The sequence below is a fragment of the Portunus trituberculatus genome, chromosome 38, assembly GCF_017591435.1.
Source record: "Portunus trituberculatus isolate SZX2019 chromosome 38, ASM1759143v1, whole genome shotgun sequence".
Classification (NCBI taxonomy): Eukaryota; Metazoa; Arthropoda; class Malacostraca; order Decapoda; family Portunidae; genus Portunus; species Portunus trituberculatus.
In genome coordinates, this window is record NC_059292.1 from 27,961,140 (window position 1) to 27,974,042 (window position 12,903).

The 12,903-nt window shown below is 49.1% G+C and overlaps 1 protein-coding gene and 1 non-coding gene across 2 annotated transcripts; one reads left to right on the plus strand and one right to left on the minus strand.

Moving 5' to 3' along the window:
- The first annotated feature begins 342 nt into the window (after positions 1–342).
- On the plus strand, positions 343–6,229 carry LOC123515052 (cytochrome P450 307a1-like). The gene is made up of 6 exons (XM_045273445.1): positions 343–1,292; positions 2,711–2,853; positions 3,054–3,407; positions 3,551–3,703; positions 3,828–3,975; positions 4,099–6,229. The coding sequence occupies exons 1-6, from the start codon at positions 860–862 to the stop codon at positions 4,428–4,430; spliced, it is 1,563 nt and encodes a 520-aa protein (XP_045129380.1). The 5' UTR covers positions 343–859; the 3' UTR covers positions 4,431–6,229.
- A 447-nt stretch (positions 6,230–6,676) lies between these two features.
- Positions 6,677–6,749, minus strand: Trnat-agu. Its single transcript has one exon. It is a non-coding gene; the product is annotated as a tRNA-Thr (tRNA).
- Positions 6,750–12,903: the final 6,154 nt, after the last annotated feature.

Consider the following 12,903-nt stretch of genomic DNA (forward strand, 5'->3'; position numbering starts at 1 on the left):
GCTCTCTTCACGCTGCGCTGTTACAGACTCATCTTAATGCTACGGAGCAAATGAAGTCAAATAGTAGCACACACACGCTGTCATCTATTGCAGGGTCAGTGATCATGTGTATGCTTGAGGCTTCCGGGATTAGACGAAAACTTTTTAGAGAGAGATACCCACTCTTTATCTGGCCACTACATCTTTCTCAGGGCCACCGTGGGCCACACTTCATAGAGTGGTGTTCATCACACTCAGGGCAGTAAGCAGGTGGGCATGGACAAATGTTACTCTTGAAAGAGGCACGGATAAACGTTTTACAGGTTGTTGTTTTTTCAGTGGATCCCAACACGACGCAGCGGAAGATTTCAAGACAAGCAGCGAACCATTCCTTCGTCACTTGGAACAAGTTCACAACAGTTCCTGGAACGCCAAAGTCCCTGAGATGCACGAAACGTAGTGAAATAAATGGCTCTAACGACAGCTTAGCAGTGAAGGGATTCGGAAAGGTGGCCACGAGCGGCGCTACACAGGACGCTGGGAAACGATGGAGGGACAGGGACATGATGTGCCTGTGGAGGCAGACAGACAAACTACATACAGTGGCGGAAGGCTAACTCACCAGAGGCTGGACGCGGCGGCGTGCAAGTGACGCCGCGCCCAGTCCCCAAGTGTTACCTGCTGAGCTTCTCGGCCTGTTCCTCAAGCCCCGCCCACAGCGCCGCTCCCCCGGCCAATCATACGGGTCACCTTCCTCTGCTATTCTTCCACTATTCTTCAGGAAACCCCACACCCCCTCGGCCTGCAGAGTATAAATAGCGGCGCGAACTTTGCAGCTTCGTCAGTCACTGCTCTGCCAGGTTGAGAACTGCTCGCAAAAATGGTCTTCGTTTTGGCTCCCGCAACTATCGTGCTGATGATGATGGTCCTCGTGGCCGTCGCAGTGCAGGAGACCGCACGGAGACGAAGAAAGCAACAGAAGCAGCAATACTTCCAACAAACCTCACCGACGACAAAGAGCAGTGACGACCTGGAGATCGGCACCCTAACACCACTACCCGGCCCGACTCCAATCCCCTTCTTCGGCAACCTCCTCAGCCTCCGGAAGTACAGCGAGTGCCCCTACCAAGGCTTCTCCGAGCTGAAGGATAAGTACGGCCCCGTGTACGCTCTCAAGATGGGAAGCACCCCAAGCGTGGTCGTCAACACCTTCGACACCATCAAGGAAGTTCTTATCAACAAGGCTAACTCCTTCGACGCTCGCCCAGACCTCCTCCGCTTCAAGCTCTACTTCGGAGGAAACCGCCAGCACTGTGAGTATCTCCAAGCTGCTCCTCTCCCCTCTCTGTTTACTCCAGGCTTTCTCAATATGCCCCACAGAACCACTTTCCTTTCTCCTCTCAACCAAGCTCCTTTCATAAGCCAACCATGAACATCTGCTGACTCCTTGCTCAGTTTTCTGAGATGTACGAGTGTACGTGAATTACCTACGTGTTAGTGGCGCCGCCTTGGTCCTGCGGTGACGGTGGGGCGTTAAAGGGCAGGAAGCGTGCCAGAGAGGATGGGGCAGGTGGGAATCATTTTTTTTGATAATCAGTGAGGTTTCACTTAACCGACCTTTTTTTCCATGAATGTGTTTTTGTCCTCAAGTCTTCCTTCCTCATGCATAAAAACGTGAGGAAGGTGAATATCAAACAGTATGGTTGAAAAAAAGGTAGAGTATTTCAGAGCCACAAATCATATTTAATCATAACTTCTTATATAAAGTAACCAATAGGAAGTGTTGGAAGTAAAGAGAGAAACGCCGGCAGCAAGTAAAGTGAACAAAACTGAAGACAATGAAGAGTAGGGCAAAAAAATAACTTCATTGTCCCTTCCATCGGAGAGCGGGACGGGGCGGGAGACGCAGCACACTCAGGGGCAAGTAGGGTGACTGGGGGCAACGTTAGAGGGGCGGTGGGAGGGGAAGGGAGAGGAGGTGACAACACTCCCTGTGACAAACTAACATGAATTGCGAGACTGAAGCTGCTGAGCGTCACTCGCCATGCCAGGAACTGACCGCCATACACCACCAGAAACACACCTACAGCAACTACTACTCCTATCACTACTATTACTACTACTATTACTAATACTAATACTCTTACCACTGCTACTGCTGCTACTACTACTACTACTACTACTACTACTACTACTATTACTACTACTACTACTACTACTACTACTACTACTATCATTGCACAATTTGTAGGCTAGCCTGTTGGTGCGGCGGAGAAATGGGAGAAGCTGAAAATGATCCAAGCATATATATAAGACACACACACACACACACACACACACACACACACACACACACACACACACACACACACACACATTGATACAAGAAGTGCTCTTTCTTCTCTCTCTCTCTCTCTCTCTCTCTCTCTCTCTCTCTCTCTCTCTCTCTCTCTCTCTCTCTCTCTCTCTCTCTCTCTCTCTCTCTCTCTCTCTCTCTCTCTCTCTCTCTCTCTCTCTCTCTCTCTCTCTCTCTCTCTCTCTCTCTCTCTCTCTCTCTCTCTCTCTCTCTCTCTCTCTCCTAATAATTACACTTAGGCTCATTCATCAATACACTGTAACTGTTGCATCTAACATAGCCCACCGACACTTATCTATACCTAACCTAACTTAACATAACCGGCTCCAGCACTAAGTAACGTCCCTCTCTCTCTCTCTCTCTCTCTCCTGTCAGCCTTGGCCCTGTGCGACTGGAACGAACACCAGAAGCGCCGCATGACCCTCACCCGCTCCTTCCTCATGTTCCGCGGCCAGGAGAACAATTTTTCCAAGTTCGAAGCCAACGTTGTGTCTGAGATGCCCAACCTGATCAACGAGGTGAGTCTGAGCTTAACTGAGTCACACTAAGAGAATAAAATGATTAGTTTAGGTTTTCTCTCATCTCATCGGTAATAGGATTCTCTCTCTCTCTCTCTCTCTCTCTCTCTCTCTCTCTCTCTCTCTCTCTCTCTCTCTCTCTGTGTGTGTGTGTGTGTGTGTCTTACAAATGATTACCGTGGCTGTGTCTCGCCGGGCAGGTGGAGAAGTCGCTGGGCCGCCCCATGCAGGCCAAGGAGCTGCTGTCATACTGCTCCCTCAACATCTTCTCGGGCTACATGTGCTCCAAGAAGTTCCAGTACGAGGATAAGGACTTCCAGCAGGTGACACAGAACTTCGATTACATCTTCCGGGACATCAACAACGGCCACGCCATGGACTTCCTGCCTTCCCTGCAGCCTCTCTTCACCTCCTACATCAACGAGATCAAGTCCAACGTGTCCAGCATCCGCCAGTACATCCTGGACAACATCTGCCTCGAGAAGTACGAGCGTCTGCGACAAGACCCTTCTGACGTGGAGGACTTAGTGGACGCCTGCTTTGCTAACCTTCTGGTGAGTGTCACCCTGCTGCTGCTGCTGCTGCTGCTGTATTGCTTGCCTTGTGCTGATGGAGAATTGATTAGTCTTAAAGTGGATTATGTTTCTTCCTCCTCCTCTTCTTTGTTTTCCTACTGAGTGTTGTTGTTCCTCCCCAGACGAACAACGAGGAGGAGAAGTGGGACTGGCAGACCATCCTGTACATCGTGGAGGATTTGCTGGGCGGGTCCATGGCCATCAGCAACATCGTGATGCGCCTTTTCGCCCACATCCTGCAGAACCCACACGTGATGGACGCCCTCCGCGCTGAGGTGAGTCTCGCCGGTCACCGAACATCTAATCCCGCTAATTAACCTCATGGAATTCAATCTGCATCATTAAGATATGATATATCTCCCTTGATCTTGCCTCATCCCACGCCTTCTTCTCCCTTAGATCGATGAGAAGATCGGGCGTGAGCGCACACCCACGTTGCAGGACCGCCACGAGATGCTGTACAGCCAGGCCGTGCTGTACGAGGTGCTCAGGGTCACCTCCTCTCCCCTGGTGCCCCACGTGGCAAGTGAAGACTCCTCTGTGGGAGGTGAGTCGCCACTGGGGACTATTTAGTGTCTGAATGAAACATGCCACAGTGCCGCCACCCCCGACCCACCCCTGCCACCCGGCGCTGCCCCGCCCCGCTAAACAGTGTGTTCCTCCTCCACAGGTTACGCTGTCAAGAAGGGATCCATCATGTTCCTCAACAACTTCGAGATGAACTCTTCGCCCAGCCTGTGGGACGAGCCCAATAAGTTCATGCCCGAGAGGTTCCTGAAGGACGGCTGCATTAAGAAGCCTGAGTACTTCATCCCTTTCAGCACCGGCAAGCGCTCCTGCGTGGGCTCCAAGATGGTGGCCAACACCGCCTTCATAGTGGTCACCACTCTACTGCAGCGCTATAACATCGCCATGGCAGACCAGGCCACCCCACACCTGCCCCAAGCCAAGATCTCCCTGGACTGGAACCCCTTCCAGCTGGTGTTCACGCCGCGCGAGTGAGCTGACTGGCAGACACCACGTGTGAACCGTCTGCATCCTCATGATTCGGGCTGCTGACTGACTCGCTACAACAATCGTACACATTGGAAACTGATCAAACTTTGGTCACCTGTCATCCAAAACTAGTACAAAGTTATGGTTTCGTCATCACTGAAGCTCCTCAACGAAACATTGGGAAACTCTCTCGCAGAGGCCGAGAGGTGGTGTTGAGTGCCGGCCAGCGCACACCACCGCGCCCTGTCTCTCAGGCCACCTTGTCTTCCTTCATTTGCCTAAAAAGTTGTCCATCAACTCTCTCTCTCTCTCTCTCTCTCTCTCTCTCTCTCTCTCTCTCTCTCTCTCTCTCTCTCTCTCTCTCTCTCTCTCTCTCTCTCTCTCTCTCTCTCTCTCTCTCTCTCTCTCTCTCTCTCTCTCTCTCACTCTGGCGCCTGAGCACCTCCCCGGGAGAGTGGCGGCAACACGCCTCAGAGACGGGTAAGGCTGTCTCTCAAAGGACGTGATTCACGGGTCGCACTAACTCACTACTACGCTTTATAAGATAACAATTAACTCGGCACCCGAGGCGACGCGGCTCCTGGGCCGGCACCACCATCATCATCACCACCACCACCACCGCCATCCAGGAGCGTGTGCCCGCCTTCCGCCCACCAACAGTTAGGGAACCGACGCGACGCGTGTCATTTCATATTTTAACTTCACAAATTAACTTCGATTAGTCGTTTTGAAGTTAGTTACTTCACAGTGAAATTCTGCGTCTACTTTCCTACACTGATAACTTTTATGACTTTTCTCCCAACTGTCTCTGTCTCTTGCTGCCTGGCCTTGCTTGGCTTCACCTGGTCTGGCCCCTTTTGTGACTCTTTCCATAACTGTCTCTGTTCCTTGCCGCTTGGTCTGGTCTGTCCCAGTCTGGCCCAGCCCTCTCTTATGACACTTTCCACAAATGTCTTTTGCCACCTGGCCTTGCCTGGTCTCTTCTGGTCTGGCTTGGCTTCGCCTAACCCTCTCTTCCTACAACTGTCTCTCTTCGCCAAGCCTGACCTGGCCTGGCGTGGCCTGGCTTGGCCCTCTCTTTCCTCCTCGCCTGGTGCTCGCCGCACCTCCGTGCTAAGATCTTTACCATGAACACTGCACACCTTTCGACCATCAACACTCTCTACACTCTAAAGATTCTTTCTCGTTAATCTTGATAGCATTAACCTGAAGCCTTTAGCCGCTAGATCTAACGGAGACACTTGCACTAGCTGTGGGTTCAACTAGTCCCTGATATTGTTGTTGGTGGCGCCGCGCCCCGCGGGATGGTTTTCTGACACAGCCACCCCGCGGGACACCGCCGCTCACACATTTAATGTTATGTTAGTAGCTTTAGCTCTACTTATATTAAAAAACATTTGCTAATAAAAGGATTGCTGAATGATGGAGCGCCGCCACTAGTATGTCCGTGCCCCGCTGCAGCCCCGCCGTGCCGCAGCCTCATGGGCGCCACTTGTTTACTCTTAAGTATTCGAGCGATCCTCCCATGACAACGCCTTCATCGCTACCAGCACTCAGACTTCCCAGCGGATGCCACACAGACCGCCCTGCCCCGCGCCGCGTCGGCTAGTGGGCAGCCCCGCTCTCCATCCTTCACCCTCTGTCCCGCGGCTCATCGGCCCCCACTCTCCCTCCTCACGCTGTCGGAGGCCCCTCATCGGCCGCGCCTGTAACCCATCTCTCCTGTATTTATTTTGACATCTATTGCATCTGTTGTGTTTCATACCATTTGTGCTTTGTACTGGAATAAAAGATTTGATACTGAATACTGGACTGTTGTGCCACCCTGAAGACTACGTACTCTGTGTGTGTGTGTGTGTGTGTGTGTGTGTGTGTGTGTGTGTGTGTGTGTGTGTGTGTGTGTGTGTGTGTGTGGAGAGGAAGGGGGGGAGGCAGGGTGTGAGGGACGAGTCTGGCTTTCAGGCGACGAGAGACAGTGATGCTAATGAAATAGAAGTAATAATAATGCAATAAATATGCATATGCTTAAATGAATAAGTGTATGATGCATAATTAATAAAGAAAATACATAAAGGAATACAGTGAAATAAAGTACTCACACACACACACACACACACACACACACAAGGATATAAGAGAATAAGAAAATAGGGAAGCTGCAAGAGGCTGTCAGGTCTACACGTGGCAGTTTCCGTGTGAGCAAAGCCACTTAATTCCATCTATCATCCTGAAATAATGGTAATGTAATTGGCTGCCTTCAGGGAGGATCGAACTCCCGGCCTCTGGTTTACTAGACCAGCGCTCTAGCCACTGAGCTATGAAGGCACGCTTCAGCCATCAAAGGACACACACACAGACACACACACACACTCACACACACGCACACACACACACACACACACACACACACACACACACACACACACACACACACACACACACACACACACACACACACACACACACACACACACACACACACACACACACACACACACACACACACACACACACACACACACACACACACACACACACACACACACACACACACACACACACACACACACACACACACACACACACACACACACACACACACACACTCTTCTGTCATCATTGAAGTTTCTTGTTATATTTTCTACTTATTTACTTTTATGGCGACCGCAACATGAGTGAGATTTACTTTTCTATTTATTTATTTTTTGCTTCTCTAATGCGCAATGAATTGAAAAAGAAATAAATGAAAGAATTATATCAAACACGGGGTACAAGCTGGAAGTGTAGGACAAGTCTAAATACACTTATACGCATCCATATCTTATCGTTATCATCATCATTGTTATCATCATTATCATCATCATCATCATCATCACCACCACCACTACTACCACCACCACTATTAATATCATCATCATTATCATCATCATCATCATTCTTATCATTATCATCATTGTTATCATTATTGTTATCATCATCATCACCACCACCACCATTATTCTTATCATCATCATCATCACTACCATCACCACCACCACCATTCTTCTTATCATCATCGTCATCATCATCTTACAGGTCTGCATTACTTAAGCATTTCAGCGCGTTATTTCGACCATTTACAGAGGCTGTGATGGAACATGTCTGGTTCTTCAAAGTTTTTTTTTTTTTATTATTACTGTATCGATGCTCAGACAGGCGTTTTCCATCACCAGTTAGGGGCAACACATGTAAGCACTCCATTAATCCCTCCCATATTGAGACACAGTTTTGCCTTTATTTTTTGGGTATGATTAAACGATTTTGCTTGCATTAGGAAGGGTCTATGAAAGTGAAAAGATTAATGGCCAGAGCCTTCACTATTCTAATCCCAACATATGTTTCTGAAGCTGTATGGAATTGGCAAATAGTAACCAGAATAAATATGAAAACGCGTCGTGGTACTGAAGAGATCAATCATGTCTGCCGCTGTCACATGCAGTTCTTAACAACGTCTGGAATGTTAAAGAATGCAAACCCTCTGTTAATCAGGCCCCAGCTCCGTTCAATCCACTGAGATAGCATACTTTCCCTGTAGGGACGCCGCACGCTGATAACCCCTTGCAACATTGATACCTGGTACTTAGTTCCCGATGATGATCAATATTTGACAAATCCCTCTCCAAACACAGCCCGTCACAAGTCGAGAGTAGTAGTAGTGACCGTTCACTCTGGGCTATCTGTGCGTGTATGCAATGTAGTGTAGTATGTATGTAAACACAGTGTGGAGTCAAAAAGGTGGTGCGGCAGCTTTGCCTGGCGCTTTCAAGAGAGGCAGCAGTCAATCAGGCCCCAGCTCCGTACAACCACTGTAAAAGTGCACTTCCCTTTAAAGGGCGCCGCACACTGTATGGTTACCCCTGCAGCGGTGACCCTTGGTACCTTAAATCCCGATGATGGTCACCTACTGTCAGGGCTCTTGACTATCCACAGCCCTTCACAGATCGAGAGTAAAAGTAGTGACCGTTCACTCCGGGCTATCTGTGTCATGTATGGAGGGTGAGAGTAATTCAAACTAACGGGCAATTTAAACCACGATCAGAGGCCCGGGAGATAAAAGAAAAAGCGCAAATTATTCGGAAATGAATAGCGACAACCGGGGATGAGATTCAAAGTATTTATCGAGGCGAACTTTGAACGTTTCGATAGTACCTGAGTTGACAACATTTGATGGCAGACCATTCCATATATTAACTATGCAATTAAAGAAAAAGTATTTGGCTTCATTTGTTACAAAGCGCTTACCAACAATTTTAAGACCATTGCTTCTGGTGACATTTGACTGGTCGACTGATACGTATTTTTGAATATTCATATTTGCAAACCCATTAAAAATTTTGAAAAGCATGATAAGGTCGCCTCTTACTCTCTGTTTCTCAAGAGAAAATAAATTTAATTCCTTTAGGCGTTCCTCATAGGATTTGACCTTCTCTCAATGATTTCCTCACATAAGAGAGGGTGGGAGGAAAGGATTAAACAAGGGTGAATGAAGAAGAAAGGGAGGATGGATAGAAAAAAATACATATAAACAAACAGAATAGAAAGAAATAAACATGGAAAGAAAGAAAACAAAAAAAAGAAGCTATTTCCTTGGCCAGCACAGCGTGGGATGAGCCACAGACGGCTGACGAAGACCTGAGGAAGCTGACCTGGACCTCAACACGAGCAAATATTAAAATGCACGACATAACACTAATGAGCATCTCAACAATGAAGGAGACACACTTTTCTCACACCCATCCTTGTATTACGCTCCCTTCCACTCAACCCATCACAAATTTTCATAAGACCACCAGCATCACTCCACCACCACCACCACCACCACCACCACCACCATTTCCATCACCATCACACCCCTACCATCAACAATAACAACAGCAACAACACCAAAAACAAATTCACCATCATCAAAATATCGTCAGGTCTTTAGCGGCAGCACAGCACAGCCCAGCCTTAGTGAGCGCAGCCCCGCCTTGCCTCACGGCGCGGCGAGGCAGACGAGGAGAGAGGAGGTGGGGCGATGCGGGGCGAGGAGCGGCGGGGAGGGACGGGACGCGCGGTGATTACTGAGACAGCAGGTAGCGGCGCGACGCCCCAGGTGAGTGTAGTGATGGGTAAGATTATCAAGTTCCGGCGCCTGACAGGCAAGTGACAAATCAGGCTAGCGGAGTGTTACCTCAGAGCAGATAAGACAGGTGCCGGGGAGGAGGGCCGCCTCTGCCGCCACTGCCGATACTGCCGCAGCCGCCACGCTTAGCATTCCATCCGATCAGTTGTCGATACTTGGCTTCTTTGTGTTCCAATGTATCGGCGGGCATCGGCAAGGCCCGTGGGAGCTAATCTGCGGCCACCCGTCACTTCTACCACCCGATGCCGCTATTTTGACAGCGAACAGAGATAAAGACCGCAGGCAGCGGCCATCAGGGGCTCAGGATATGCCTGATGTAATGTGTGAGTGTGAGATTCCCCCTCCCTCTCTTCCACGGCCTTCTGCGGGAGTGTGAAGATACGTCTGTAGCTCGGCCTCGTCCTTGCAAGGCCTGTATCAAGCCAGTCATTTGTTTTCTCAATAGTGGAAAAAAATCTACTTGCCACCAAATAAATAATGTAGTTATTTTTTGTCCATGGTGACCGTTGGGGTGCCACTGCCATCAACAACTTCACCTGAGTGCCGCGTCAAAAAGCCACCATCCGACAATGAATCACCACGAGGCGCTGCTAAGACAGTGCATGAGGGAGGCCGCGGAGGATACCCTGTAGTGGCGATGCGAGGCCGCGATGAGAAGACTATGAAAGGCTGAAAGACTGACGGGGTGAGAGACTGAAAGACTGAGAGACTGCAGGACTGAAGGGGTAAGAGGCTGAAAGATTGAAGGGCCGAGAGACTGAAGGACTGAGAGGCTGCAGGACTGAGGGGGTGAGAGGCTGAGAGGCTGAAGGGCTGACAAACTGAAGGACTAAGAGACTGCATGACTGAAGGAGTGAGAGGCTGAGATGCTTAAAGCCTGAGAGACCGAGAGGTAGATTGGCTGAAAAGCTGCAGGGCTGATGGTCATGCCGTGATCGCCTTGATACTCACTCGTCACTCGTCCTTCAATAAACAATACCGATGTGAGACACAATAGCTAAACGTCAGCAATACTTGAAGGTTTCTCTCTCTCTCTCTCTCTCTCTCTCTCTCTCTCTCTCTCTCTCTCTCTGGCAATCATTATCAAAGTAAGATCAAAGACATTCTCGCAGAAACACGCACAAGTCTCTCCACACACCAAAAAAATTCATTAAGGCAACCCTGCGTGTGACACTCGAGCACCTCTTCGAAATTTTCCTACTTTTCTCTCTCTTAACACAAAGGAGATCACAGGCCTATTGGTATCTACGCTAACTTTTCACTAGCTTTATAATTCTTAGCTACAATTCTTTCAGTGTGCATAAAACAAATGAGTTCATATCTACTGGAGGAGAGAGGCAAGTGTCTAAGTTAATACAAGTAATCCCACGTAGCCTACAATCTGGTCAGGCCGTCAAGAGTACCTCTGATTACCGCCCGATAAAAAGCGTCCCGCAAAAGGTAGGGGAGGGATGGACTGGAAGGGAGAGAGTGAGGGAGAAAGGAAAGGAAGGAGAGGCACACGCTTCCCTCACGCTGGGCTGAAGGTGAAGGGCAGAAAGGAGAGTTGGAACCTTGTTGCTTATCCTGCTGCTCTGTAAACAGTGTGGGCGGTGAGGCAGAGGACCTGGTGCTGGCGTGGTGCTGACGTGGTGCAAGCTGATAAGGCTCTTGAATACTGATGAAGAGAAGCTAAACAGTATTCTCGCTTCTCTTCTTTTAATTACTCCTCTTCAGCTTCGTCCAGGAACCCATAGTGGGTGCTGGCTTGCTGAATTGTTAGCTTAAGCTTCATCCTGTGCTTCGAAACTCTTTTCTAATAAAGTCTGTTTTCAAGGACACAACTAATCGAATTGTCATGGGTATTTTTTCGCATTAATGATGCAGAATCCTTGTTCCACACTCATCTCTCTGTGTAAAGAGCTTTCCTTCCCTTTTCTGCCCACCTGCAGCTCTTCTGTTTTGTTGCACAACAAGATTGTTGGAACATGAGAGGACTTGGAATCAAATGCGGTGGGAGCGTTTTCTCAATTCTAAGTCCTCTATTCTGCCGGTGCCCTGTAGAGGATCTGTCTCTGTAACGCTATCGACACATGGCAGGACTTAGCACTGAGAGAAAGCGTGCAAAAGGCCTCTCAGTTCTAGAAATTGACCGGGATTACCCACAGGCCAGTACATGAAAGAAATTAGAATTGAGGGAAAACAATGATTAGAATGGAAGCGAACACATAATTCTTTTCGGCTCAAGAAAGCGACTGGGATAATCTACGTATTGTGCAGTAGATGTTTTCTGGTTTTGTAAGAGACTGTCGGCACGTGAAAAGACTTAAAATTCAGGAGAAATATTAAATGAAGTGGAAGCAAACGCAGGATGCTTCTCGATCCTTGCAAGTGACTGGTATCCAAGGCGCGCCTCGCTTCAGGACAAATTTCAAGGAGGAAAGCGTGACCCACTTCTTTCTTCTTTTTTTCTTGCGATGGGTGCGCGCGAGCCCTTGAAGCGGGGACTGAAGATATAAACAAACAGCCAACAATGGGATGCATTTGAGAAAGGGAACGATAAAAGACAGAGTGACAGCAGAATGGCTCCTGCTGCCTCGGCACATCTGACAGACAGACAGACGCCACTGAGGCCAATCCGATCATGATCCGAGGAATAACTTAGAGGCGGTGATCGATTTCCCGGCGCGGCGCTGCGTGAAGGAGAGTCTGTCGGTAGTTATCGATGAGGAGTGAAGAAAACCGCCATGCAGCCATCACACCTCCATCACTCCATCTGTCCTTCAAGCCGCGGAGGTGACGAGGTGACCCTGGGGCTGCCTCACCTGCCCACACACCTGTGCTCCATCGCCCTTCCCGTGACGCCTCCTCCTTCCCGACAAGCGAGCAGCGGTGGGCGCCTGGCACGTCACATATTGCACACACTACCACAGATACGATTACGGCCCTAATACAATCGCCATATACTTCTCTCGTTAACCACATATCACCACTCCGGCACTCACTCTATCTACCAGGGAAATTAGACAACCTGCAACAAGCCGTCTGCTAATAGATCGGTGCATTACTTAGATCCAATCCTGCTTCAGAACAAACTCCTTCACTTATCCGGCCTGAATGTCCCTTTCACTTCCTCGTCCATGAAGCTTGTCCAAGACAGCCTCAGCTTGAGAAAGTCTCGCTAATAAATCAGGGGAGGGAAGGTGACACGAGGCTTTGTTTGTTTGATCTGCTGCAGTCTCTGACGAGACAGCCAGACGTTACCCTACGGAACGAGCTCAGAGCCCATTATTTCCGATCTTCGGATAGGTCTGAGACCAGGCACACATCACACAC